This window comes from Papaver somniferum, chromosome 11, assembly GCF_003573695.1.
Source record: "Papaver somniferum cultivar HN1 chromosome 11, ASM357369v1, whole genome shotgun sequence".
NCBI classification, from domain to species: Eukaryota; Viridiplantae; Streptophyta; class Magnoliopsida; order Ranunculales; family Papaveraceae; genus Papaver; species Papaver somniferum.
In genome coordinates, this window is record NC_039368.1 from 74,657,735 (window position 1) to 74,684,045 (window position 26,311).

General features: G+C 37.6%; 1 protein-coding gene across 1 annotated transcript; it reads right to left on the reverse strand.

Annotated features, from left to right (window-relative positions):
- Positions 1–3,446: 3,446 nt before the first annotated feature.
- LOC113321072 (60S ribosomal protein L12-3-like) lies at positions 3,447–4,263 on the reverse strand. The gene has a single exon (XM_026568955.1). The coding sequence runs from the start codon at positions 4,174–4,176 to the stop codon at positions 3,673–3,675; it is 504 nt and encodes a 167-aa protein (XP_026424740.1). The 5' UTR covers positions 4,177–4,263; the 3' UTR covers positions 3,447–3,672.
- Between the last annotated feature and the right edge of the window lie 22,048 nt (positions 4,264–26,311).

Genomic DNA, 26,311 nt, shown 5'->3' on the forward strand with positions numbered 1-26,311 from the left:
GGTTATAAACATGCTCATTGCAAATGTCTATCTTCTCGCTCAAAACCAAAGTCACAAAACAAAAAAGAAAAAAAACCCACCAGGGGGTTAGCCAGTTGACCCTGACTCTCAAGTATAGGACGTTAGCGGATCGATTCTTCGCTCACGAATTTGGAAATCTCATGAAATACTCCTCTTATGTAAATCTAGTTTATTAAATTGTTAATGTATCTTTTTTTCCTATAAAAAAAAAAGTTACAAAAAAATATAACACCATTATCTAATATTTCTATCTAGTACCGACTGGAGCTTAAGCGCCTCCGACCGAAGTTATTGACACGAAAATTATAGTGCCCCAATCATGGTTTTTAAAAGCGTACTGTTCACGCTTCGGAGCGTACGCTTCGCTTCAAATTTCACCATTTCGCTCTGAAGCGGTCATGTGAAACGCATCTTTCATGAAGCGTACACTTCACGCTTCGGAGCATACGCTTCACTTCAAATTTCAGCATTTCGCTCTGAAGCGGTTATGTGAAGTGCGCTTTTTGACTTTGTCAACTCCATTCCCGCCTAACTTTTAAAGCTTTTAAATGAAAAATATAAATGTAGGGGAATCAAACACCCCATCTCCCACTCGCCTGGAAAAGATTGAATTGATGTGCACGTGCTTTGTTTTTGATAATAATTAGATTATATAAAATTTATATAAATACTATCTTCCTAATAAATTTATAATTAGGAGTTACGACTAATTTATTTATAACAAAACATCCGTTTCAAACATCAACCATGAAGCGACGCTTCACGCTTCGATATACGCATCGCTTCTTAAAAATGAAAACCATGAAGCGACGCTTCACGCTTCGATATACGCATCGCTTCTTAAAAATCAAAAACGCTTCGCGCTTTCAATACCTTGACCCCAATATTTCCAACTTAGTATTTGTATGACAAACGACAATCAATATTACTTAAAATTGGATTACTCTATGCGACCTTTTTACAACTCAATATTATTAACGGCGAAGCTTTAAAGACGAACACAAAATCGCATTTCCTAACGAAATCAGTAACCAAGATCACCCACCTACACATTGTCTTTTTGGGTGTTTCTAGTCTGTCAAATACAGTTTAACCAATGTACATTTTAAAAAATGCCAGACTCCAGTCCTGCATGATGTTGATGAAAATGCAGTTTAACAACTACTCCGTTCTCTCCTTATTTTATTTTCAGATCCTAGTTTTCATTAATAGCAAGAGAAATTACACAACAAATGTTTTATCAACACCAACCTGAAGAAGCCACAAAAGCAAAAACAAAACAAACATAGTCAAAAAGTGACTTAACTACGCAAAACAGAGTACCATTATAATTCCACAACTAAAACAATTGTCAGTCCACTCCATGATTGTAATGCAGAGGACCCGTGCCAGAAACAGGCCACCCAAAATCAGTTTATATGTTGCCTCCCATAAGTAGTCAATTTGGGGTCTATCTTTTATCCCAAAGTTAAAGAACCCCATTATCTAATAATTCTATCATCTAATTCCGATTGGAGCTTACAGCTTGAGTTCGTAAGCATCTCCAACCGACATTATTACGAATATTTCCAACATTGCATTTGTTGGAAATTTCGATTGGAGCTTACAGCTCGACTTCTTAAGCGCCTCCAACCGAAGTTATTAAAAAAATTACAATTACCTTGACGTTCTACAACTCAACAATACTAACGTCAGAGCATTTACCAATGTTCATAATAAATGCCAGATCGTAATGCATTATAAGATGCTGTATGATTCATTAAAATTAAAATGCTCTCTTTTTTTTTAAATCATAGTTTTCATCAATAGAAAGAGCAATTGCAAAAGAAACAGCTCTTCAAAACCAACCTGAAGAAGAAACACAAAAGCAGGATGCGGAAAAAAAATCTCTGCAATATTCTGGAGAACATCAAAACTAACAACAGTTGGAAGAGAGATAAAAAATAATGCAAGGTGCTATTATTAGTAAATGCGACACAAATAATTTCTGGAAAGAACACACTAAAAGACTGCTTTAAGCATAAGAGAGGAAAGATAATTTGTCAATTGGATTCTTAATAGCACCGCAAAGGTTCAAACTCTAGGAAAGTTGATTGATGTAAACAATGAAAATTTCAGATTTTTAAGCAGCTAGCTACATAAAACACAGAAGGAATATTTCATCAGAGTAGGTATTAGGAGACGGAACAAGGCAGACAGTATTCTCTTTATCAAGCACGAGGACTCATAGAAGCTAAATTTGCCCTATCCCACCCTCACAGAGTCACAGGTGGTTTTCTATTCCTCGAAATCCTCCACAAATGTATCAACCAAACCCATTACTAGGTTTGAACTTCGAACTAATATACCCAAGCCTAGAAGATAAACACAACCTCTACTGATTGGTTTTTATTCCATATGAAGTTTAAAATGACACAGACTTGTTTAAGTAGAGATCTTCTATAAAAAATATTCGTAACAAGAACATACAAAATAAGAATCAACTCTTAACTGATGCACACAAGTAGAACTAATACACTCAACTGATACTTTTCAGCTTCAAGGTCTTTAACTCTTTCCCGAAATCATGCATATTACCCTGCCACACATACAACAACTATTTGCAGCTCAAAGTTATATTTCTCTCCCAAGTCTCAAATTGTCCATTCCTCATTCAGTTTTACAGTGGTATTCCCAAAAAATCAGGTCCAAGGGTTAAGTCCTATCAGATAGGTTAAGGTTACATATAGTAAATAATGTAAATGTTGGACAAGGAAGTCAATAATGCAAAGCAATCTAAGCCTAAGTAATAATCCAATAATACTAGATTAGAATAAAACTCTCAAACAAGCTCAAGATGTGCCTCAAATCACATATCTAAAACTTATAACACAAAAAAAATAAAAAAAATTTAAGAAGAATTCTCAATACACATTAGTAATACCCAGTTTTCAAAGAGACTGTTACTACTAAAATATGAAGATACGATAAACAGATAACTACAGCATTTAACAACCACAAATCAATTTGTAAAATTAAGCATTTGCAGTAATGGTTAATATCCCTAAAACATTTGATACTGAATCGAGATGTTTGCTATTGTTAACATACCCACTACTAAGATAATACCTACCAAACAAACACAGTCTCTACTAATTAGTTTTTACCCCTACAACAATGCATAAGGTTGTGGGAAAGAAACCTAAATTATTTAAGTTACAGCAGATCCGAGTTAACCACTTAATAAGCTCAAAATAGTGTCCAATCTAAAACCGAACCTAGTGAATCAGAAACATAATGACACAGGATCTTGATAAATGAAATTCAAGTATCTGAAATAAAAAACATACACCAATTGGGTTAGCCCTAAAATTCACATTTGTAATACCCAGTTTTCTAACAGGCTATTACCACTGAACCATGAAGATATGATGAACACATATAACTTGAAAATTAAAAGAGATTAACAACCCCAAATCAATTTATATTACCACAAATTAATCGTCTGCAGTAAATAAACCAAAACCCTAAGATGTTCAAAATTCACATTTCCAAAATGTTTTCAGTTAAGTATCAGAAATTCCTCTATTAAGGCTATAAGAAAAAGAAAAAAAACCTAAAAATCTTATGTTTGTACCTGGAAAATCCAACCCTCAAAAGACACCCATCACTTCAATCAAGATCAGGAACCTCAACATCACCATTATCAATCTGCTCCTGAACATCCTTGGGATCTTTAGAATCAACAGTGCACCCAACAGAAACACAAGTCCCCAAAATCTCCTTAACAGTACCACTCAAATTCTTGGCCATAGATCTAGGTTTCATGACTTTAGCAATTTCAATAACATCATCAAAAGATATATTACCAGTATGTTTGATATTCTTAACTTTCTTCCTATCTCTCTCTGGTTCTTTCAATGCTTTGATCACTAATGCTGCTGCTGATGGTACTACTGATACTTTTGCTTGTCTATTCTGTACTGTTAACTTCACTGTTACTCTCAAACCCTTCCAGTCTCTAGCTGTTTCTTTAGCAATATCTTCACCGATTTTCTTCGGTGATAAACCCAGTGGACCTATTTTTGGTGCTAGAGAACTTGCTGCTCCTACTTCACCACCAGTTACTCTTACGTACACTTCCACTATCTGCGTTGGATCCATCTTTGGAGGCATGGTGAATCAAAATGGATGAGAATCGCCCAGAAATGAGTTGCAGATTAAAATTTGTGATTGCGAGACGAAGAGAAAATGAGAGACTGCGCAAGGGTTTGAGGTTTTAATATATAGCCTAGGGTTTTACACAAAAGTTCTTTAAGAAGACGATAATGCCCCACTTGATAATGCTTAGGTTGGTGGTTAATTTAGTCATTTAGCGTGAACATCTTACAGAATGGGCTTACCATGGGCTCAAAACTGAGCTGTATTTACAGGACTGGGAATTTCTTGCTCCAATTCTATTTATAGGGCAACTTCGTCAGGCTGTTGCATGCAATCTTTCGTCTCCTTCTTTGGAGTTTTGAAACTCGGAGAGATGGCTAGTACAATTGCTTCCAGGTACATCACTACAGGAAAGTGACTCTATTGCCTCACGTAGTTTATAGTAGGTGTGGCAATATAAAACTTATTGCCACATGTAAGCTTAGGTGTAACAATGAATAGTTATATTGCCGCAGGTCGGATGTGGTGCGGCCAAAGAGTGGTTTCTTGCCACGGATGCTTGATATGGTGTTGCAAAAAGATACATATTTACTATTTTAATTTTAATAATGCTTAAAAAAATATTCTGAAAATCGTCCAAAACGAAAATTTTTGACTAAACTTAATTACCTTCCATATTAGTCGAATAAAATGTATTGAATTATCCCCACTATCTACAAAATTAGTTAATAAAACATATTTAAGTATCCCCATTATCTCTCAAAAATAACTGTAGGATCCCTAACTCTTAGCATTTCTTCCTTTCTGATTTAAAGCCATCAAAACAACCGCCCCTCCATCTATCTTGCACCCTCTCCAAGAGAATTATTTTTTCTTTCAGAAACTTATCATCATCCACATATATTAGTTTTGATTGTTTTCTATGATATTAATTACTTGTACTGAAAACTTCTTCCTGCAACAAGTTCGTGGAGATTATGATTCCAAAGTTTTTTGATGATCAAACAATGCATCTGTTGTGCTCTATCTAAAGAGCTTCCGCATCCGCTTTTTCCATCATTAATGGGGGCCATTTTATTATGGTATTGATATCATACGAGGTAGATAGTTTTTTGTTCGTATACTAATCCTCTCTTTATAAAATGGTGAAATCTTAAAGTCTAAACTTTGAGATTGGAATCTAAACTTACTAATGGATTTCCATTCAATGTTAGATAATTAATTTGGCCAATTGTTTCTTTTGCAGGAGCCACTTTCACCCGTGAAGGACTTTGTTTGAAGATCAATTTTTGTTGTTTGTCTTTTGCTTACAAAGTTTGTAATCCGAGATCTAAATTTATTATGAGTATAATCACTGTAATCAAGCAGTGCTTGAAAGAAACCACAATTAATCAGAATATCCAAATGAAACTTTTCTTTTTATCATGCAAATAAATTAATTTTTTTAAATGAATCCTTCTATTTTTTTTCCTCATTATTTTCTTGAAAATAAAATAGTACTCGTCCAAAAGAAAAAAAAATCAATTATATTTTTTCTGATGGAAACGAAATCAAATATGATGGAACCAAATTGCCTTCTCAATTACGTCGTTGAAAACAAATTCACAAAATAAAATAAAACTGAAAATTATTAATTTAATATTATTAAGAAAATAATTGAAAATAAAGAAAAAAAAATTAATCAGAAAAATATTTTTTTGCCATATGCTATTGCCTCACCGTTTGGTGTGACAAAAAACCCAACTTTTGCTGCAGTACATTAAAGTTATGCTTCTTGTCACACAGGTTGTTGCCACAGGGTGTGGCAAAAAATAATTATGTGGCAATAGAATTTAGCCACATGAAATATGGGTTCTTGCCACATAAACAGCGTGTTGCAATAAACCATTTTTCTTGTAGTGCATGGGGTTTCGGAGGTTCTGCAACGGGCATCAGTCACATTACTCGACGGCAGAAAAGCTTGAAAAACTATGTGAAGAGGTGAAACTACTTCAAGAAAAGAATCGACTCTTGCAAGCAAACCAGATTTGCACTTTCTTGACAGCTAGTTTTTCTTTTGTTTGCACTTTCTTTCGTTAGAAAAACAACTAATATTGGAGATGCCGTGTAATGTTTTTTTTCTGTTTTATGAGCCTTTCATTAAACTATGGGATAGCTCGGTGGTAGTTTCTTCCCGCAGCTTATTTAAAATAAGCTGCGTAAAACTTTTCTTTTATTACTAAAAGATTTCGTGGAGGGCTCACATGTTTGGCCAGGAATCGAATGTATTAATCCTACTAGTTTGACCCAAAATTTCTTACTTCTTTTCAGCAGGTGGAGTCACTAGAAACCGCCAATATGCGTCAAGATTCGTGAACGGATGGATTTAGAATCAAAGGCTAGGGTGCGTATATTTTTAACTTGTTACTATATCCTTTGATTATGCCAGTGTTATTGACAGGAAAGCATAAAATGACACGATATTTTTGTGAAATTTTGGGGATAATACCCCTAATGGTGTGTGAGATTCTAAAAAATGCAGTTGACATGTTAAAAGATGACTAAAATTTAAAATGTAACTAAACCCTTAAAATTAATTTTTTCGAAGGGCTATTTTGTGTTTTCTCTCTAATTCCTCAAAAAGATTCAAATTAGCATTTCCTCCCCTCGTCGTGTATTCCGTCCATTTTCCTGTTAGCTGAGTCAGCACTAGTATGCCCGTGCAAATGATAAACGCATGTCAATAAAAATACCCGAGATACCATCCTATAGTAATATGATTCGACGGAGGTAGCTAAAGTACAAACAATCGACGGTGGAGTTTGACAATCAAGGGTTCAGGCATTTTTACAAGCATCTTCTGTGTGTGAATTCAGTAATGGAGTTTTCTGTTGATTTCCATACAGTTCTCTAACCGAGTCCTGGGGTGCAAGTGGAAGTGGTGATCTAATGGGAGATACAAGGTCACTGAGCCACACACTCCCTTTTTGCAATTATTTTTCCAAACATTCATCTACACCAGCAACTCAAACCTTCTTCCATTAAGTTTAACATCACCACCAGTACCCTCAACAACATCTAGTTTTTGTTATTTCCCTGTAATCCCAACATCAAATTCTCACCAGAAATTTACCAATATGCATTAACTCATCAGCACACAACACCATCTAAGATCTGTAACTGCAATCATACACAAATTCGAGTAGAACCCATCTAATTAAAAACATTAACAACTTTAATTCATCTGCTTCTTCTCTTCTTGATTCAAAACCAAACCTAATTTATTTCTCCCACCTCCTCCATAGCAGCAGCAGGCTCTCTTCATTCATTCACGACTTTAATTGTAAATCGAGACAAACTCCAATTCTTGTTGCTAAACTCCAACAACACCATATCTTAACATCAATTCAGATGCAGAACAAATTCATCTTGTAATTTCTAATTTCTTCACCATCTTCTCCATCAGTACCACCGGAACATCATCAAACCATCTCTTTTCTCCCATTAGATTTAAAGAAGAAACAATTGGAACCTTAGATTATGAGATAAACCGAATTTGGATATTAATCTCACAGATAAAGAACCAAATCAATTACCAGATTTGTTCCATTTGAATTGATCTATTTTTTTTCTCATCATCAATCTTTGTTAATTTCACATCTTGTAACTATTTTTATTATTCTGTGGAAATTAGATTCGTTTCTCGCAGGATGTCGCAACCTAGTACAACTTCATTTCTCTGATTTGAAAATCGAATGAGGTGCTAATAAGAACCAAGGACTATTCATTATTCATTTTTGTTAATTAGGACTCACACTTTGGTCAAACTTTAATGTGAATGAAGAAGACGAGGTTATTTTGGACAATTTGTCAAAAAGATTTTTATTTCTGCCACATGTACACTGGTGCTGACTCAGCTAACAGGAAAGTGGACGGAATACTTGACGAGGAGAGGAAACGCTAATTTGAATCTTTTTGGGGAGGAAACGCTAACTAGCGATCTTGGGAGGGGAAGAAACACAAAATAGCTCTTTTCGAAAATTAATTGCTTGTTGTTTTCTTTGGACTTTAAGTAGATGTAAGTTCATGGAGCTTTGGTTATTATACATGTACCTATGTAACTGTACACGATCTGAAATTCGGACCCCGAAAAAGATATGATTAGATTGGTTTATTCTTATTGTGAATAATAATTCCTCTTTCATCTTGTTTTTGTGATGATAGGTATATTCCAAGATTTGTTGTGGTGGCCATTTGCTGGTTTAATCTGGTGGGAAGTGTATAGTTTGAAAAAGAATCAAAAAAAAACAAAAGAAGAAGGCGAAACAACTTAAGATATTAATATCCTCCTATAACTCCGTACAACACGAACAACATTGTTTGTTTGTTTGTTTTTTATACGAAGAACACCGCATATTAAACAGACTTAATTTACATAACTTAAATTGATATTTTGTTGATCCTCTCTGATAGCATCTTTGAGTTTTTCTGGTATATTACAATCGTATTGGAAAGAGGATCTATCAGTTTTCAAAGTTCTAGCTATTACATGAGCAACATTATTAGCTGTTCTCTTAACATGTCTTACAGAAACCCAAGAAAAGCAAGATATAGCAGACAGTAGGTGCTTAATATCTTCTATAATGTCGTAGTTGTTGCAGTGAACCGATGAGTGTGTATGATTTATTGAATTAATTACATTCATACTATCACACTCCAAAATGATTTGTTGAAGATTGCATTCTCTAGACCACAAGATAGCTTCTTTGATGGCTATGCATTCTGCAAATTCTGAATTCATTCCTCCATTGAAGTACCTCCTTCTGATGGCTCTGCAGCAACCTGTTGAATCACGAATTATTAGCCCTATAGCATATTCAGAGGTGTCATAATCAAATGCAACATCTACATTAATTTTGAAAACTCCCAAAGGAGAAGGTAACCAAACTTGATTCTGCTTCTGACATTTGGAAGGGATATCAGTTGTACATTGACTGATGATGCAGCATTGTCTGAGATGACAAGTACTATACATCCATTTTGCATATGGTCAATATTTGTTTTACCTTTTAATTTTTGTAGTGGGTTGTGTACAAGTTATAATTATCAGATGATTTTGACACAAAGCAGTCTTTAAAGAGCACACCAGTTTCCAAAATATTTAAGATAATGTGTTCAATTGGTGGAGGTGGCTTTTGTTTTGCTAAAGGCTAGTATCAACATTAGCTGGGTTGGTACCTTATCATATATATGACCAGGGACGGAGCCAGAAATTTCATACAGGAAGGACTAATAGACAAAACAAGTTATTTAGGGGGAGCTTATTAAGAGATTTTACTTTTAATTAGTAAGAATTTTGAAGGATCACTAATGAATTAAGCAAAAACAGGGGGGCGGGGGCCACCCCTAAGCTCTACATAGCTCCGTCACCGTATATGACCAGAAAACAGAAAAATTGTACATGTGATCTTGGTCTTTGGGTCGCTCAAGGGATACCAACTTTTAACGATCATGTTTCTTTGGTGTGTATTTAGCATTAAGTTTAAAATGCTATTAGGGATTCTGGGTAACATTTAAGTTTTCATAGACCTTCATTACCTTGCAGGTTAACGGGACAAAAAGGAAATGTTAATGGGGAATATACTAAATAGAGTTTAACATGGGATACTACCTGTTTTGGGCCTTATGGACTACGGGAATAACATTATTTTCAACAAGGGAAAACCAAAACTCCAGTCTATTATGGGTATAATTAAGAGAACATTCCGAAATACACGGGAGGGTCAATTATTGAAGAATACTAGTTTCTCACTCGTGCGATGTACGGGTCTGTTTATTGTTTATGGAATATTTAATGCTCTTTTTATATAGAGAATATATTACACAACCAAATTGTGCAAGAAAATAAAATAAACAAAATTACATAAGTTCTGATCAGAGTTATCTTTATGATAATCTATTGTTAAACAAAAACAAACTTTAAAGCACAATTCAAAATTCTTGATAGTAAAAAAAAATAATTTATTTTTAGCTCTGCAAATAACAAAGAATTGATTGAAAATAGCAAGCAAGGTAAATTTAAACTATTTAGTCGGGATTAAACTTCTTTTGGTTAATTGAATAAAAGCGTATCATTCGTATCAAATCGAAGATTCACACTCCTTTTGCCTATGGTTTCTTTGTTGTCTTTGTATGTCTCTTCTTCTTTTTTTGTCAATGTGAAGATCTTCAAGGTAGAGATAAGTTTACTTTTCCTTTTCATACTGTTCCGCAAGTCTTCTTTATTCTTCTTTTTGTGAATTTGTTGCTTTCTGCCATTTTTTGTTGTTCTCTTTGATTACCGCGTGTAGGTAGTGATACTCGTACTTGTATATATATATATATTATCGAAGCTCTTCTAGCTTTATCGTATTATTTTTTGGGGGGGGCTAAAGATCGCTTACACTTGGTTTTTATATACATAGGATAATTCGGGTTTAATTTTTTTTTCTCTCCATATTTTGTTTCCATATTTTATCTAAATTTTGGTTAAATTCTAAAGATATCTTTCGTGTTTATTTAGAGTTTATAAAAAGACGTGGTTTATTTAGGGTAAGAAATATTTCGTTTTACACGTGGTTTATTTTACCCTAATCTAGAATATAGATATCTCATTTCATAAATTCCTCAAACTCGCAGACTGGGGACTCGACTCGAGAAGACAGTACAAGGGGCGCTGGAATGGGATGTACCATGAATATCGGGTTATCTGATAATTAACCCAATAGTCAGGGGAACAATGTTGATACATGAAAAATATTACCCCTTAGCCGGGCTAGTGTGCCCCCAAAAGGGAGGCAAATCCAACATAAAACATGGGGACTTGGGGACTAAAGTCCAAGTCCATTAAAAATGTATCCATAAGATGAAAAGGACATGGAAGGAATTAATAGGAAAGAGGAGGTTGTATTAGAGAAGGAATGACATAAGTAGTAATTAAGGAGGTTTAGGACATGTGGCATGACATCATAAAAGGAAGGGCTTTTGAAAAGTCTATATAAAGAGGCATATAGTATAGTAGAAGGGATCCTTTTTCCTCTCTCTTTATCTCTACTCTCTCTCTAGTGAATTGGATGGGCTATGACTAGGATGTGTAGACATAAACCAAATATTGGGTATTAACAGATATGATCGTTATTTATGAACTAAATGGATTTTATAATTATATGTAGGACACATAGTATCTTCTTATAATACGGTTCGTATTTGTTTTGTAAGATACCTAATTATTCTTCGGGATGGGTGTCCAACAGATGAATGATGTTTTATCTGCGTTCAACCAATGAAAACGACCGGTTTTAAACGTCCAATTCACCAAACTATGGGTAGGATGTCCACCAACTAAATTCCGGATTGGTCCAGGTAAAATCTCCCGGTGTGGACGTATTGCTCACCCTTAGTCAAGATCTCTTACTCAATACCCATTATCAGGAGGGAGCATTTCGCCTGGAATCTGTGAACTTGACCACGACCAACCATACTTTTTTGGATGGATACTCGTAGCATTCGCTAATGTTTAGATGCAGATGGAGTTTTTGAAATCCAACAAATTATGGATTAGGCCCGGGTGTAATCTTGAGAACTCGTTGGACATCCGCATCTGTTAGACCATAAATTGTGATTTTTGATAAGATATGTGAAATAGATTTCAGATATGCTTACATCTTAGCATATTAGCATGTTTTGACTTCAGAAACGATAAAAAAAAATTTAGTTGTTTTAATTATATACATGTGAAATGTTTTTCCTTGGAAAACATTTTCAGGGTGGTCATGTTAGGGTGATATATTGTGCCTGTGACAAAACAATAACATGGTGTTGTGGTTTTTAAGTATATACTGGCAGTTCTCCATTTTGGAATGATTTACGAATTCTTTTTTTTTTATAGGTATGGATCGATGAAGTCATTTTTGTTGTCTTTATTTATTTATTGTAAATCATATTCGTTAAATTATTTGCATCCAATCCGCTGGATGATGGATTGGATGCACATGCCAAATTTGAAATCTATAATGAATTGGATCAAATGTCAATAATCTAAAAACCTTCGTATGGCCACCCCTACTTTTGGGCACGACCAAAACTCGAAAGAAAGAAAACAAACCTATGCTAATGGCTAAAATGAAACGGCATAGGATTATTTCGTAGTGATAATGGCTAAAATACTTTCACTTAATTTGGATTAATGAACTTAATTAGTTTAACTCTGACAATCTAGAATACATAGCACAGTTTGTCTAGGTTTGCCTATGTAAGTGGTGGTTAAGATTTACTCTCCCAAAAGATAAATCAACGGCTACAGATGCTCCCACAAAAAAATTACTTACACTCATTAATTGCTCACGATGAAAGATTTATTAAATTTTCATTTCCTTAATTAATCTAATAAATAGTACATAGTTTCATGTTTACTAAAAACTATATCAATAGAAACTATTAATGATTGTTTCTCACAAGTGATGGTTGTGATTGATATTAGAAATGCATCTAACAGACAAATTTTACTTATCCGAAACATGACATGACTTTCATCACTAGATAAAGATAAACTTGGTTGAAGCGAAAGCTTACCAACACATATTTAGAGATATAAATAGGCGGGATATACTCGGCTCGGAATACCAAATGTGTATAATCAAAGTCCATACAGCAAAACGACTTTTGTCTCAAAGTAGGAGATATAGTAGATAGACTTTTGAGTGATAGATAAGTTCAAGTATCCACATACCTTTTTGTTGATGAAGTTCCACTGGTTCCTTGAGTAGTTCTTCGTTATATGATGAATCGACATGGAGTTCTTGATCTCAACTACACTTTGTATCATAGTCCGAGACTTAGCTATAGTAGACCAGAAATCAAGACTTATAGTTTTGATCACTAATATTGACAAACATGCTTGAGATAGCAACGCATGCGAGTTCGACCGATCAATGCTCTAACAGTTCCTTCCGGTGACATTAATACGCCACCTGTCAACACCAACGACGCGGAAAATGTACCTTCAGACGATACACCTCCGATCACCATATCTAGAGTCGATGCCGCCACACCCAACGTTTCTTCAAGTGTGACAGCTCAAACAGTCACCAGAGCTGCTGCTCCTCCACAATCAGGACGAGAGACTGGAGGATCCAAAAGAAGCCGATCTCTTCTTACCACCGCTGATTTGATGGAAAGACAAAAGGTTCTCGTAAGTCTTAGATAGACATGGATACAACTCAGAAAGAGATACCTATTTTCCTCAGGATACTAACGAAGCGGCTACCACAAGAGTCACGTCAACCCAAGATGGAGCTGACAAGGAATACTTTTAACATCCGGCGCAGACACTTCAGCAGGACGCGCGTTTATAGATGAAGAGGCTCGCGTTGCTCTTGAACGCCCAGTAGAAAGGAATCAGCAATCCAATTTCATCACACGTGAAGATCAGGAACGACTTTCCAAAATAGAGGCAAAGAAAATCAGCAACCCTCTTGAGTTTACAGAGACCCTCTTCCCGTCTGCATGATTTATGGGGACTTCGCCCACAAAATCGTGCAGTCTATGATGAAACATTTATGTGAGATTCTGTATTTCTCCAAGGCGCAGAGTCAAGACATATTTGCAGCCCTCACCCGCGCTGCATCAGGAAAGCAGTTGTTTCCAGCCAGGGAAGTCGTTCCCAAACCCCAACCTCTCTTGGAAAGCATGAATGATAGATAGAACTGGGGCCTCCTAACCATTGTTCACTTGAAGGATGTCGAGTTTGACAGCACGTTGATTGACGCGGCCTCCGACTTCAACATTGTAACCGTCAAGGATCTGAGAGTTGCAAAGGAAAATCAAACAGAAAAAGCGTATTCTTTCTCATGAGGAGAAAAACACGACTTTCCGACCAGAACTATTTGTGCCGTCTTCCCATATGCCGTATCGTATCAAGTCGTTTTTCGAAGTCAAGGGTTAATAGCGCCCTCACTGGAGTTTTCTCCAGGAGCCGCTTCGACGTTTCTCTCCAAGAGCCGCTTCAACGTTCGTTCTAGCAGCCGCTCCGCTTCAGCATTCTCTACATAAGTTGCTCCAGGATCCGAAGCCGAAGCTTCAATGTTTTGCTCTATAAGCTTCAACGTCCTCTCCAAGAGACGAAGCCGCTTCAACGCCTCATTCCTGCCAAGGATCGTGCCGTAGCCGCCACTTCTTCCTTCCAAAGATCGTGTCGTAGCCGCCACACTCCTTCCTTCCAAGGTTCGTGCCCGTAGCCACCACACTGCTCCCTGTCAAGGATCGTGATTGCAGCCAGCCAAGATTCATAGTTGTGGCCACCTTTTGTTTCATCCCATCAAAGACCTGGGGAATTTTGTCCGTCTATCAACCCGTCATCATCCTGATGTCATCACTAATATAAGGACCCGTAAGCACGTCAACGCTTTTAGACCAATCAAGAGACTTTTAGTTGTTAGTGACGTGATTAATTAATTAAGAATAATAATTTATAAAAATAATAAAATAATAATTTGGACCTAAAATTAGTACCACTAGATATATCTTGAAAACTTATGCGAAATGGACTACTTGGACGCATAAATCGGACATCGGACAAAGAAGATGTCGCACTCGGAAGTTTGTATGTCGAGAAGTTTACTTAAACCGGAGTTGACTGTTGACTTTGACTTCGCCTGACCATTGACTGTACCTATGAAATAGACTGGTCCCATGTTTAGAAAAGGGTAACCCTTAGCTTTTATCGGGTATTGGTGATAGTGATTGGTCTAAAGAGGGTGTTATTAACTTTACTTATCAAATTTAAACAAGTTAAACTTGAGAAGTTATCTTCTCTTTCCTGGAGATGGTGGTGTTGGATTAGGAAGTGAGGAAGAGTGAGTCATGCTTACGGGTATAAGAGGAAGTTAGAATACAAGTTACAAAGGAAAAGAATACTGTTTAAGGATGGAAAGTTTTGAGTAAACATGAGAGCTAAGAAAGAGTTTGATTAAGATATTTAGGATGAGTGAAACTAATTGATCAATTGAGATTGGGTTAGAGATGATAATAGTGTGCTGATCATAATGAAAAGGAGATATGTGGTGTTCGTTATGTTGACGTGGAGGAAGTTTATGATGAGATGATACTCATGGAGTTTTAATTAATGAAGAAGATGAAGATCATGATATTTTGGTGATGGAGCTTGTTTTTCATATACGAAACTAAGGTAACCTTTCTAATATTCTTGGATGGTTTTAATGATTTGGGTTTGCATTATATTAATGAAAATCGAGTAGAATCATTCATATTATTAGTTATGATAATCATGATTCTATGTGGTTTTTGTGTCTCTGCCTTGATTTCAAACATGAAATATAGGTACTTAGATTGTGAATTAGTCTTTGTCTTGACGTGATATTTGTAGAGGAGTATGTCACCTTTCTATGGAGCCTTAGATGGATTAATTTGGTTAAGAAATGAAAGAGTTCTGGACCTTCAAAATTGTCTAGTCATGGCTGAAACAGAATTTCAGTTGCGCGTAGCCATCTTAATGGCCATTTCTAGGTAGGTTGGAATACAAATTTGACATAAAGTTGTGAGACATAAGTTGTAGAGGGAACTTTAATCTTTCTAACGAGCCATTAGAAGCATCATTTGGATAAAAATTGAGAAATTAATAGACCCCGAAAGATTGGTGCTTGTGCAGTGTACAAGTAGGTTATAATGTGTCTGTCAAATGTTCGTAAAAATGACCGAGCCAAATCAATAAGTTAGTGAGTCAAACCTAGTTGGCCACGTTGACTCGGTGAGTCAGATTAGCTGACTTGTTTCTCAGATCGAGTCAGTTGGACAGGATTAGTAGGTCGGACCAGATTAGCACGTGGGCTTGGGCTCAGGGCCAGTTTCCTTAATTTGAGTTTTTGGGCCACTTATGGTCCGAATTAGCTTTCAGTTCCTTCTGCAAAGTTGTATGGTTTTTCGAGTGATTTTCGATGACACCCAATTTGACCCTTTTGGATAAATAGAAATTATTTTATTCCCAAAACACTATCTATCAGGTTATGGAACCATTGATAAACCTAAAACCATTGGTTATTTCACTTAGATCATAACTAGGAACTTGTATGATTTTGTGCTATGAGTATTGTGTGAGCCTTTTGGCTAATTTTTTAGAGTGCTTGTGTGATTAACAGTTAATCTAATTTAACAACGATTGATTCAAAGGATGATCATGTGGAACGCGGATCGTGAGGTAGGCGTGGTTTTTCATCAAAAGGGGTGGGAATCGATAAATAACTCTCTTGTATTCATTATCGTATATTTTTCATGGTCATTCGCTTGTATGTTGATGGTTCCTCATATTAAGGGTACGCCAACCCGATATATATGCCATATATGATTTGGGGACTTCCCCATGTTTGCCGGTATGGAATGGTGCCGAGGACCGGGTTTTCCTGGTAGTATTTATTACTTTTATTATCTAGAGGAACCCTTAACATGCGAGATGCATGCGTTTTGTTTTCATCCGACATGCATTATAGTTTTGATGAATGTTTGAAAGTTTGTTATATATTTCTTGTGAGAACCTCTTTGGGGATGATGTGCTCATTCGTTTCCCACTCCAGTTTCAGATAACAGGTTCGATAGTGTTTGCGAATATAATGAAAATCAGATGTTTCTGCTTTATTTATTTTATGTATATACATAGTTTGAAATCCAATACACTATTGTATATATATCATTGGAGAGGAATTTTGTATATATATATATATATATTATTTACAGAGAGGGTTTAGATTTGGGTTAATATTTTGTTAGAACTTGTTAATTATTGCTTAAGTAGATGTTTTAGATTCATTATGCCTCAGAATGTAGAATGTTGACGTAGTTTTCTAAGTAGGTGGATTTAGGGGCGTTACAAGTTGGTATCAGAGCTCATTATTAGATCTTACATGGGAGAAATAGAATTAGCCAGTACCTGTAGATCAGTTTAGAACTCGGTTGGGTTGTGAGATAAATCTTAATTACTAAAAATAATTAAAACTAAAATAATTTTATTGATTGATTATTTTGGTTAAAATGTTGATTGTTTATTTTATGTTTATATTGGATGAAGTATAAATTATAAGTTAAACCAGTTACATTAGAGATTTTGCTATTAGTTAGTCTGAATTAGTCAATCACAGAATAAGATATGATTCTTTTAGAAAACCGATAATTTCTAGTGTCACTTAGAATATTCATAGGATTCTCCATTTGTAATTAGAGTCAATCGTCTTGTGAAATAAAAATTAGTATAGAGAGATTAGAGACAAAATTGAATTTTTTTATTGTAGAAATCCATATAAGTTTGTGTTTCATTTCATGTTGTTTCGAACTCATTTACATGAGTCAATTTTCGCGCGTTTGTAAGTATGAAGTACTTGCATTTAGTCGAGAGATAGTATTTCTCAATAGGGTGGGGAGTTTTGAAGACTAGAATGATGGTTCGATTTTCGAGGACGAAAATATTATATGGTGGGGAGAATGTAAGGATGCGTAAAGCACGTCAAAGCTTTTAGACCAATCAAGAGACTTTTAGCAGTTAGTGACGCGATTAATTAATTAAGAATAATAATTTATAAAAATAATAAAATAATAATTTGGACCTAAAATTAGTACCACTAGGTATATATTGAAAACTTATGCGAAATGGACTACTTGGACGCGTAAATCGGACATCGGGCGAAGAAGATATCGCACTCGGAAGTTTGTATGTCGAGAAGTTTACCTAAATCGGAGTTGACTGTTGACTTTGACTTCTCCTGACCGTTGACTGTACCTGTGGAGTAAACTGGTTTTATGTTTAGAAAAGGGTATCCCTTAGATGTTATCGGGTATTGGTGATAGTGATTGATGTAAAAGGGGTGTTATTAACTTTACTTATGAAGTTTAAACAAGTTAAACTTGAAAAGTTATCTTCTCTTTTCCTGGAGCTGGTGGTGTTGGATTAGGAAGTGAGGAAGAGCGAGTCATGATTATTGGTATAAGAGGGAGTTAGAATACAAGTTAAAAAAGGAAAAGAAAACTGTTTAAGGATGGAAAGTTTTGAGCAAACATGAGAGCTAAGAAAGAGTTTGATTAAGATATTTAGGATGAGTGAAACTAACTAATCAATTGAGATTGGGTTAGAGATGATAATAATGTGCTGATCATAATGAAAAGGAGATATGTGGTGTTGGTTAGGTTGATGTGTAGGAAGTTTATGATGAGATGATACTCATGGAGTTTTAATTAATGAAGAAGATGAACATCATGATAGTTTGGTCATGGAGCTTGTTTTTACATATATGAAACTAAGGTAACCTTTCTAATATATTCTTGGATTATTTAAATGATTTGGTTTTGCATTAGATTAATGAAAATAGAGAAGAATCATTCATATTATTAGTTATGATAATCATGATTTTATGTGGTTTTTGTGTCTCTGCCTTGATTTCAAGCATGAAATATAGATACTTAGATTGTCAACTAGTCTTTATCTTGGCTTGATATTTGTAGAGTAGTATCTGACCTTTCTATGGAGCCTTAAATGGATTAATTTGGTTAAGAAAAGAAAGAGTTCTGGACCTTCAAAATTGTCTAGTCATGGATGAAACAGAATTTCAGTTGCGCGTAGCCATCTTAATGGCCATTTCTAGGTAGGCTGGAGTACAAATTTGACATAAAGTTGTGAGACATAAGTTGTAGAGGGAACTATAATATTTTTAAAGAGCCATTAGAAGCATCATTTGGATAAAAATTGAGAAATTAATAGACCCGAAAGATTGGTGCTTGTGCAGGGTACAAGTAGGTTATAATGTGTTTGTCAAATGTTTGTAAAAATGACCGAGCCAAATCAATAAGTTAGTGAGTCAAACCTAGTTGGCTATGTTCACTCGGTGAGTCAGATTAGCTGACTTGTTTCTCAGATCGAGTCAGTTGGACAGGATTAGTGGGCCGGACCAGATTAGCACGTGGGCTTAGGGCCAGTTTGCTTAATTTGAGTTTTTGGACCACTTATGGTCCGAATTAGCTTTCAGTTCCTTCTGCAAAGTTGTATGGTTTTTCGAGGGCTTTTCGATGACACCCAATTTGACCCTTTTGGATAAATAGATATTATTTTATTCCCAAAACACTATCTATCAGGTTATGGAACCATTGATAAACCTAGTACCATTGGTTATTTTACTTAGATCATAACTAGGAACTCGTATGATCTTGTGCTATGAGTATCGTGTGAGCCTTTTGGCTAATTTATTAGAGTGCTTGTGTGATTAACAGTTAATCTAATTTAACAACGATCGATTCAAATGATGATCATGTGGAACGCGGATCGCGAGGTAGGCGTGGTTTTTCATCAAAAGAGGTGGGAATCGATAACGAACTCTCTTGTATTCATTATTGTGTGGTTTTCATGGTCATTCGCTTGTATGTTGATGGTTCCTCATATTACGGGTACGCCAACTCGATATATAGGCCCTATATGCTTTGGGGACTTCCCCATGTTTGCCGGTAAGGAATGGTGCCGAGGCCCGGTTTTCCTGGTAGTATTTATTACTTTTATTATCTAGAGGAACCTTTAACATGCGAGATGAATGCGTTTTGTTTTCATTCGACATGCATTATAATTTTGATGAATGTTTGAAAGTTTGTTATATATTTCTTCTGAGCACCCCTTTGGGGATGATGTGCTCATTCGTTTCCCACTCCAATTTCAGATAACATGTTCGATAGCGTTTGCGAAGATGATGAAGATCGGATGTTTCTGCTTTATCTATTTTATGTATATACATAGTTTGAAAACCAATAGACTATTGTATATATATCATTGGAGAGGAATTTTGTATATATATTATTTACAGAGAGGGTTTAGATTTGGGTTAATATTTTGTTAGAACTTGTTAATTATTTCTTAAGTAGATGTTTTAGATTCATTATGCCTCAGAATGTAGAATGTTGACGTAGTTTTCTAAGTAGGTGGACTTAGGGGCGCTACAACTAACGCCTGATGCTGCTCACTCATGGGGGAGCCTAAAATACCCAAAGACCAATCATGCGCGAAGGACATGCCTAGCGTAGACAGAGCTAAGTAACTATCCTTAAACTAAATGTTTTATATATATTAGCAATATTCAATAAATTTTAAATATCTTAGTGTTGAGACGTGCAAATTCCTCAACACTCACCACTGTGTTGCTAAGCATGCTTCCTCAACACATTCTTCCTCTTAGTGTTGAGACGTGTAAATTCCTCAACATTCACTATTGTGTTGCCAGGCATGCTGCCTGAACACACCTTTCCTATTCGTGTTGAGACGTGCAAATTCCTCAACACTTACCACTCTGTTGCCAGGAATTCTGCCTAAACACATTCTTTTTCTTAGTGTTGATACGTGCAAATTCCTCAACACTCACTACTATATTTCCAAGCATGCTGCCTCAACACACCCTCCTCTTGGTGTTGAGACGTGCAAATTCCTGAACACCACTATTGTGTTGCCAGGCATGCTGCCTCAACACATCCTTCCTATTAGTGTTGAGACGTGCAAATTCCTCAACACTCACTATTGTGTTGCTAGGCATGCTTCCTCAACACATTCTTCCTCTTAGTGTTGAGACGTGCAAATTCCTCAACACTCACCACTGAGTTGTCAGGCATTCCACCTCAACACATCCTTCCTATTAATGTTGAGACGTGCAACTTCTGCAACACTCACTACTGTGTTGCCAGGCATGCTGCCTCAACACACCCTCCTCTTGGTGTTGAGATGTGAAAATTCCTTAACACCACTATTGTGTTGCTACGCATGCTGCCTCAACACATCATTCCTCTTAGTGTTGAGACGTGTAAATTCCTCAACACTCACTACTGTGTTTCCAGGAATGCTGCCTCAACACACCCTCCTCTTGGTGTTGAGACGTGCAAATTCCTCAACACCACTATTGTGTTGTCAGACATGCTGCCTCAACACATCCTTCATCTTAGTGTTGAGACGTGTAAATTCCTCAACACTCACTAACGTATTTCTAGGCATGCTTCTTCAACGCATTCTTCCTCTTAGTGTTGAGATGTGTAAATTCCTCAACACTCACTACTGTGTTGCCAGGCATGCTGGCTCAACACACCTTTCTTATTCGTGTTGAGATGTGTAAATTCCTCAATACTCACTACTGTGTTGACATGCATGCTGCCTCAACACACCTTTCCTATTCGTGTTGAGACGTGCAAATTTCTCAACACTCACCATTATGTTGCAAGGAATTCTGCCTCAACACATCCTTTCTTATTCGTGTTGAGACGTGTAAATTCCTCAATACTCACTACTGTGTTGCCAGGCATGCTGCCTCAACACACCCTCTTCTTGGTGTTGAGACGTGCAAATTCCTCAACACCACTATTGTGTTGCCAGGCATGATGCCTCAACACATCCTTCCTCTTGGTGTTGAGACGTGCAAATTCCTCAACACTCACTACTTTGTTGCTAGGCATGCTTCCTCAACACATTCTTCCTCTTACTGTTGAGACGTGCTACTTCCTCAACACTCACCACTGTGTTGCCAGGCATTCTGCCTCAACACATCCTTTCTCTTAGTGTTGAGACGTGCAAATTCCTCAACACTCACTACTGTGTTATCAGGCATGCTGCCTCAACACACCCTCCTCTTGGTGTTGAGACGTGCAAATTCCTTAACACCACTATTGTGTTTCCAGGCATGCTGCCTCCACACATCCTTCCTCTTAGTGTCGAGACGTATAAATTCCTCAACACTTACTACTGTGTTGCCAGGCATGCTTCCTCAACACACCCTCCTCTTGGTGTTGAGACGTGTTAATTCCCCAAGACCACTATTGTGTTGTCAGGCATGCTGCCTCAACACATCCTTCCTCTTAGTGTTGAGACGTGTAAATTCCTCAACACCCACTACTGTGTTGCCAAGCATGCTTCCTCAACACATTCTTCTTCTTGGTGTTGAGACGCGCAAATTCCTCAATACCAATTTGTGTTTCCAGGCATCTTACCTCAACAGACCTTTCTTATTCGTGTTGAGACGTGTAAATTCCTCAGCACTCATTACTGTGTTTGCAGGCATGATGCCTCCACACACCTTTCATATTCGTGTTGAGAGATGTAAATTCCTCATCACTCACTACTGTGTTGTCAGGTATGCTGCCTCAACCCACCTTTATCTTAGTGTTGAGACGTGCAAATTCCTCAACACTCACTACTGTGTTTCTAGGCATGCTGCCTCAACATACCCTCCTTTTAGGTGTTGAGAAGTGCAAATTCCTTAACACCACTATTGTGTTGTCAGGCATGCTGCCTCAACACATTCTTCCTCTTAGTGTTGAGATATGTAAATTCCTCAACACTCACTACTATGTTGCCAGGCATGCTGCCTCAACACACCCTCCTCTTGGTGTTGAGACGTGCAAATTCCTCAATACAACTATTGTGTTTCCAGGCATGCTGCCTCAACACATCCTTCCTCTTAGTGTTGAGACGTGTAAATTCCTCAACATTCACTACTGTGTTGCTAGGCATGCTTTCTCAACACATTCTTCCTCTTAGTATTGAGACGTGTAAATTCCTCAGCACTCACTACTGTGTTGCCAGGCATGCTGCCTCAATACACCTTTCTTATTCGTGTTGAGACGTGTAAATTCCTCATTACTCAGTACTGTGTTGCCAGGCATGCTGCCTCAACACACCTTTCTTATTCGTGTTGAGACGTGTAAATTCCTTAACACTCACTACTGTGTTTCCAGGAATGCTGCCTCAACACACCTTTCCTATTTGTGTTGAGACGTGTAAATTCCTCAACACACACTACTGCGTTGCCAGGCAAACTGCCTCAACACATTTTTCCTCTTGGTGTTGAGACGCTTAAATTCCTCAACACCACTATGTTGCAAGGCATACTGCCTTAACACATCCATCCTTAGTGTTGAGTCGTGTAAAATCCTCAACACTCGCTACTCTGTTGTCAGGCATACTGCCTCAACACATCCCCCTTTTAGTGTTGATACATAGAAATTCCTCAATACTCACAACTGTGCTGTCATGCATACTGCCTCAATACATTATAGTGTTGACGGCTCCACCACCTCAACACTCATCTTTGTATTCAAGGCTCGCTGCACCAACACTACATGGCATCAACACCTTGTGGCCAAGCTAGAAGTATGCCAACACAAGGATCATAGACTTCTCATGCCTCCTGCCAAAGGTTAGTCGAATTTTCCCGGCAATCTCTTAATGTCTTCTTTTTCGATTTTTATCCTCGTATGTCACCATCTGATGCTTACCCCGCAACAATGCCAATGTTACGTGCTAAGAAAGGAACTTAATATTGATGGTGGTTTTTAGTTCAGGGTTAAAATTGTTAAACCTCACATTTAATGTGTAGTCACTCTGCAAAGAAACGGAGCCATGTAAAGTGATGAGTGTTCAACGTATCCACTGGCATATTTATTGAGCAACTCAATATGTTCACATGAAATTTATCCAGACTGGTGCATGTAGCAAACAATCCTAGACTAAGCAATTGATCCGCCATGGACTAGTAGGTGCAAAGTCCTACCCAAAATCAGAAAGCAAAGAATGAAGGAGCCGCGGAGAAGGAGCAACAATGAGAGGAAGTGTGGCCATGCCACAGGCCAGCCGACGCAACTTGGACAAGCCCTATGTTATCTAACCGGCCCTACTCCTTTGTCGACGAATCAGGTCTCCTTAAACCTGCCACACTCCCATGAGTTGTAGTTGGGCCCATACTTGCCGTCCCTATTCTCCATCGACCAATCAGATCGCATTAAACCTGCCACGCGCACCAAAAGGGTAGCCGCGCCCATGCTTGGCCACATCCCTACTTTCAATGACCAATCAGGTTGCTCTAAACCTGCAACAGCTTTAAAAAGAGTGGAAATTGTGTCAAAAGGTTACCATATTAAGTTGGCTTCCCAAAACCATGCCAACATGCTAACGGCATGCCAAACATGACAAAAACAAACATGCCAGGCGCACATGCCAAACGACATGTCAAACGCGCATGTCAGTCACACATGCCAAACGCGCATGTCAGACGCACATACCAAACGACACGCCAAACATGCCAAAAGCATGCCAATCGCACACGCCAAACGGGCATGCCAAGTGCACATGCCAAACGCACCAATTACCGCGACAGCACGCCAACCCACTCTCTATGTTTGACCAACTTCACAACGGACTTCAATTTGGCTAGCCTAGACCTTAGGCGCGACCATGCTCTAGTAGCGGTGGATGAAACCATAATTTCTAATCGTGGCACAAAACTATGCCACCTCAGTCCCGCAACATGCCACAAGCCATACAAACTTAGGAAACCCTAAAAAAAGGCGCCACTGTACCACTATCAGGCGCCAACATAAGGTAGCCATAATCAACGACTACCCTTCCTCATGATATGAAATCTCAGCAATCCGAGTCCTCCACCGAGTTGGATGCCTTGTGGTAAGTTTTAGGCGACCATCCGCCTAAATCTAGTGGTCATGGCTACGCCAGGCGCCACTTACACCACCGTGTCACTGGCATGCATGAGCCATGCCAGTCATGCCACATTGCCACTGGTGTACACCAAAATGCCACTGCGCCGTTATCAGGCGCCAACACAAGGTATCTATAATCAACGGCTACCCTTTCTCATGAGATGCGATCTCAGGCATCGAAGTTCTCCACCGAACTAACAGAATTGTAGCAAGTTTTAGGCGATCAGCCAAGACGAGCCTAATAGCATCACATGTTGTTTTCCTGCGGGAAGCCTCTTGATTTTAACTTGCCACACGTAGCAAAGTGCAACATGTTTTCCACGAAAACACTCGAGACATCAAACATGTCACAAACTGGGGGATACTCATCAGGGTATTGGTCTGGCGGTTTACAGCGTGTGGCGTGCAAAACGCCCGTTACAAGAAAGTGTCATAAAGGGGGGCGGTTAGTAAGTCAAGAAGTAATGGTGTAAACGGATCCACTTCCTTCATTATGGAAGCATAATTCCTGACGTTACGCATTACTCTTCCACCACTCAATCGTTTCCACTTCCTACGAGACCAGGGTACGTTTTATTACGACTTGTATAAATAGGTTTCACCTATTTCCACCAGACAACAGGTTTTGGTCTGAGAAAAACACAGTATCCAGAAATCACCTGATATCTTTTCATTCTTCTAGCCAGTTCTACTCTCTGATACAAGTCGTAAAAAACCACACCTTCAGAATTAACTATCCTGGTCTCAACACTTTCTTCGCTTCCCTCCCTAAGACCAACCCTTCTCCTTCACCTTGTGACCGAAGCAAGCCTGGAACGGCCATTTCTTGGTTTAGGCCAGGATTGTACAGATTGATCTCTCGAATCAAAAACACTCCCGTGTAGTGCATTGTTTAGGGTCTAGACTCGTTTCTCATCCACACACACGAATTTACCAAAATCTACAAAAACCGTTTTCACCCACAAACACACATATACTATACGACGATCTAAATGACCAGATTATAGATTCGTGCGAGGCCAACTATTTGTTGTGAAATTGATGATAACTGAGTGGATCAGTAGAGACATGAAAACAACTTAAACCATTAAAGTGCAAAAAACAGTTGTTGATCATTACCCATCTCAATGGCCTCATACATTTCTGATGACAATATTGCGCCATAACGATGTAAGCAATCTGTCGAATATGGTGGTAGATCGAGTGCTGAAATCTGATGAACAAACAAAACAACCCACCCGCAAAAGGAAAAACATCTTAAAAGGTCATGAGGCAGTGCAATTGGTAGTGTAATAGGCCTGCAACCAATTTACATATATTTTCCAATAATTATCCTTTAACACTGCGTAGAAGAACAATGAATGTACAATCACAGCCACCCAAGTTCAAGCTTTCTGCAGGAATAGTCAACAATAGAAACTCCCATCCCTTGCATTATTACTTGATATTTACCAAAATTTGTAGCCAATCTTTTCACATACTAGTGCACAAGTAAGACGGTGAGAGATGAAAACTTGGGTTAACAATGGAGCTTACCTCTCTGGTGTAGAACTTCACAGTAAAACCACGAGGATCTCTCAGAGTTTCAGGGTTACCACGCTCATGGATAACCGTAAAGAACCTAACA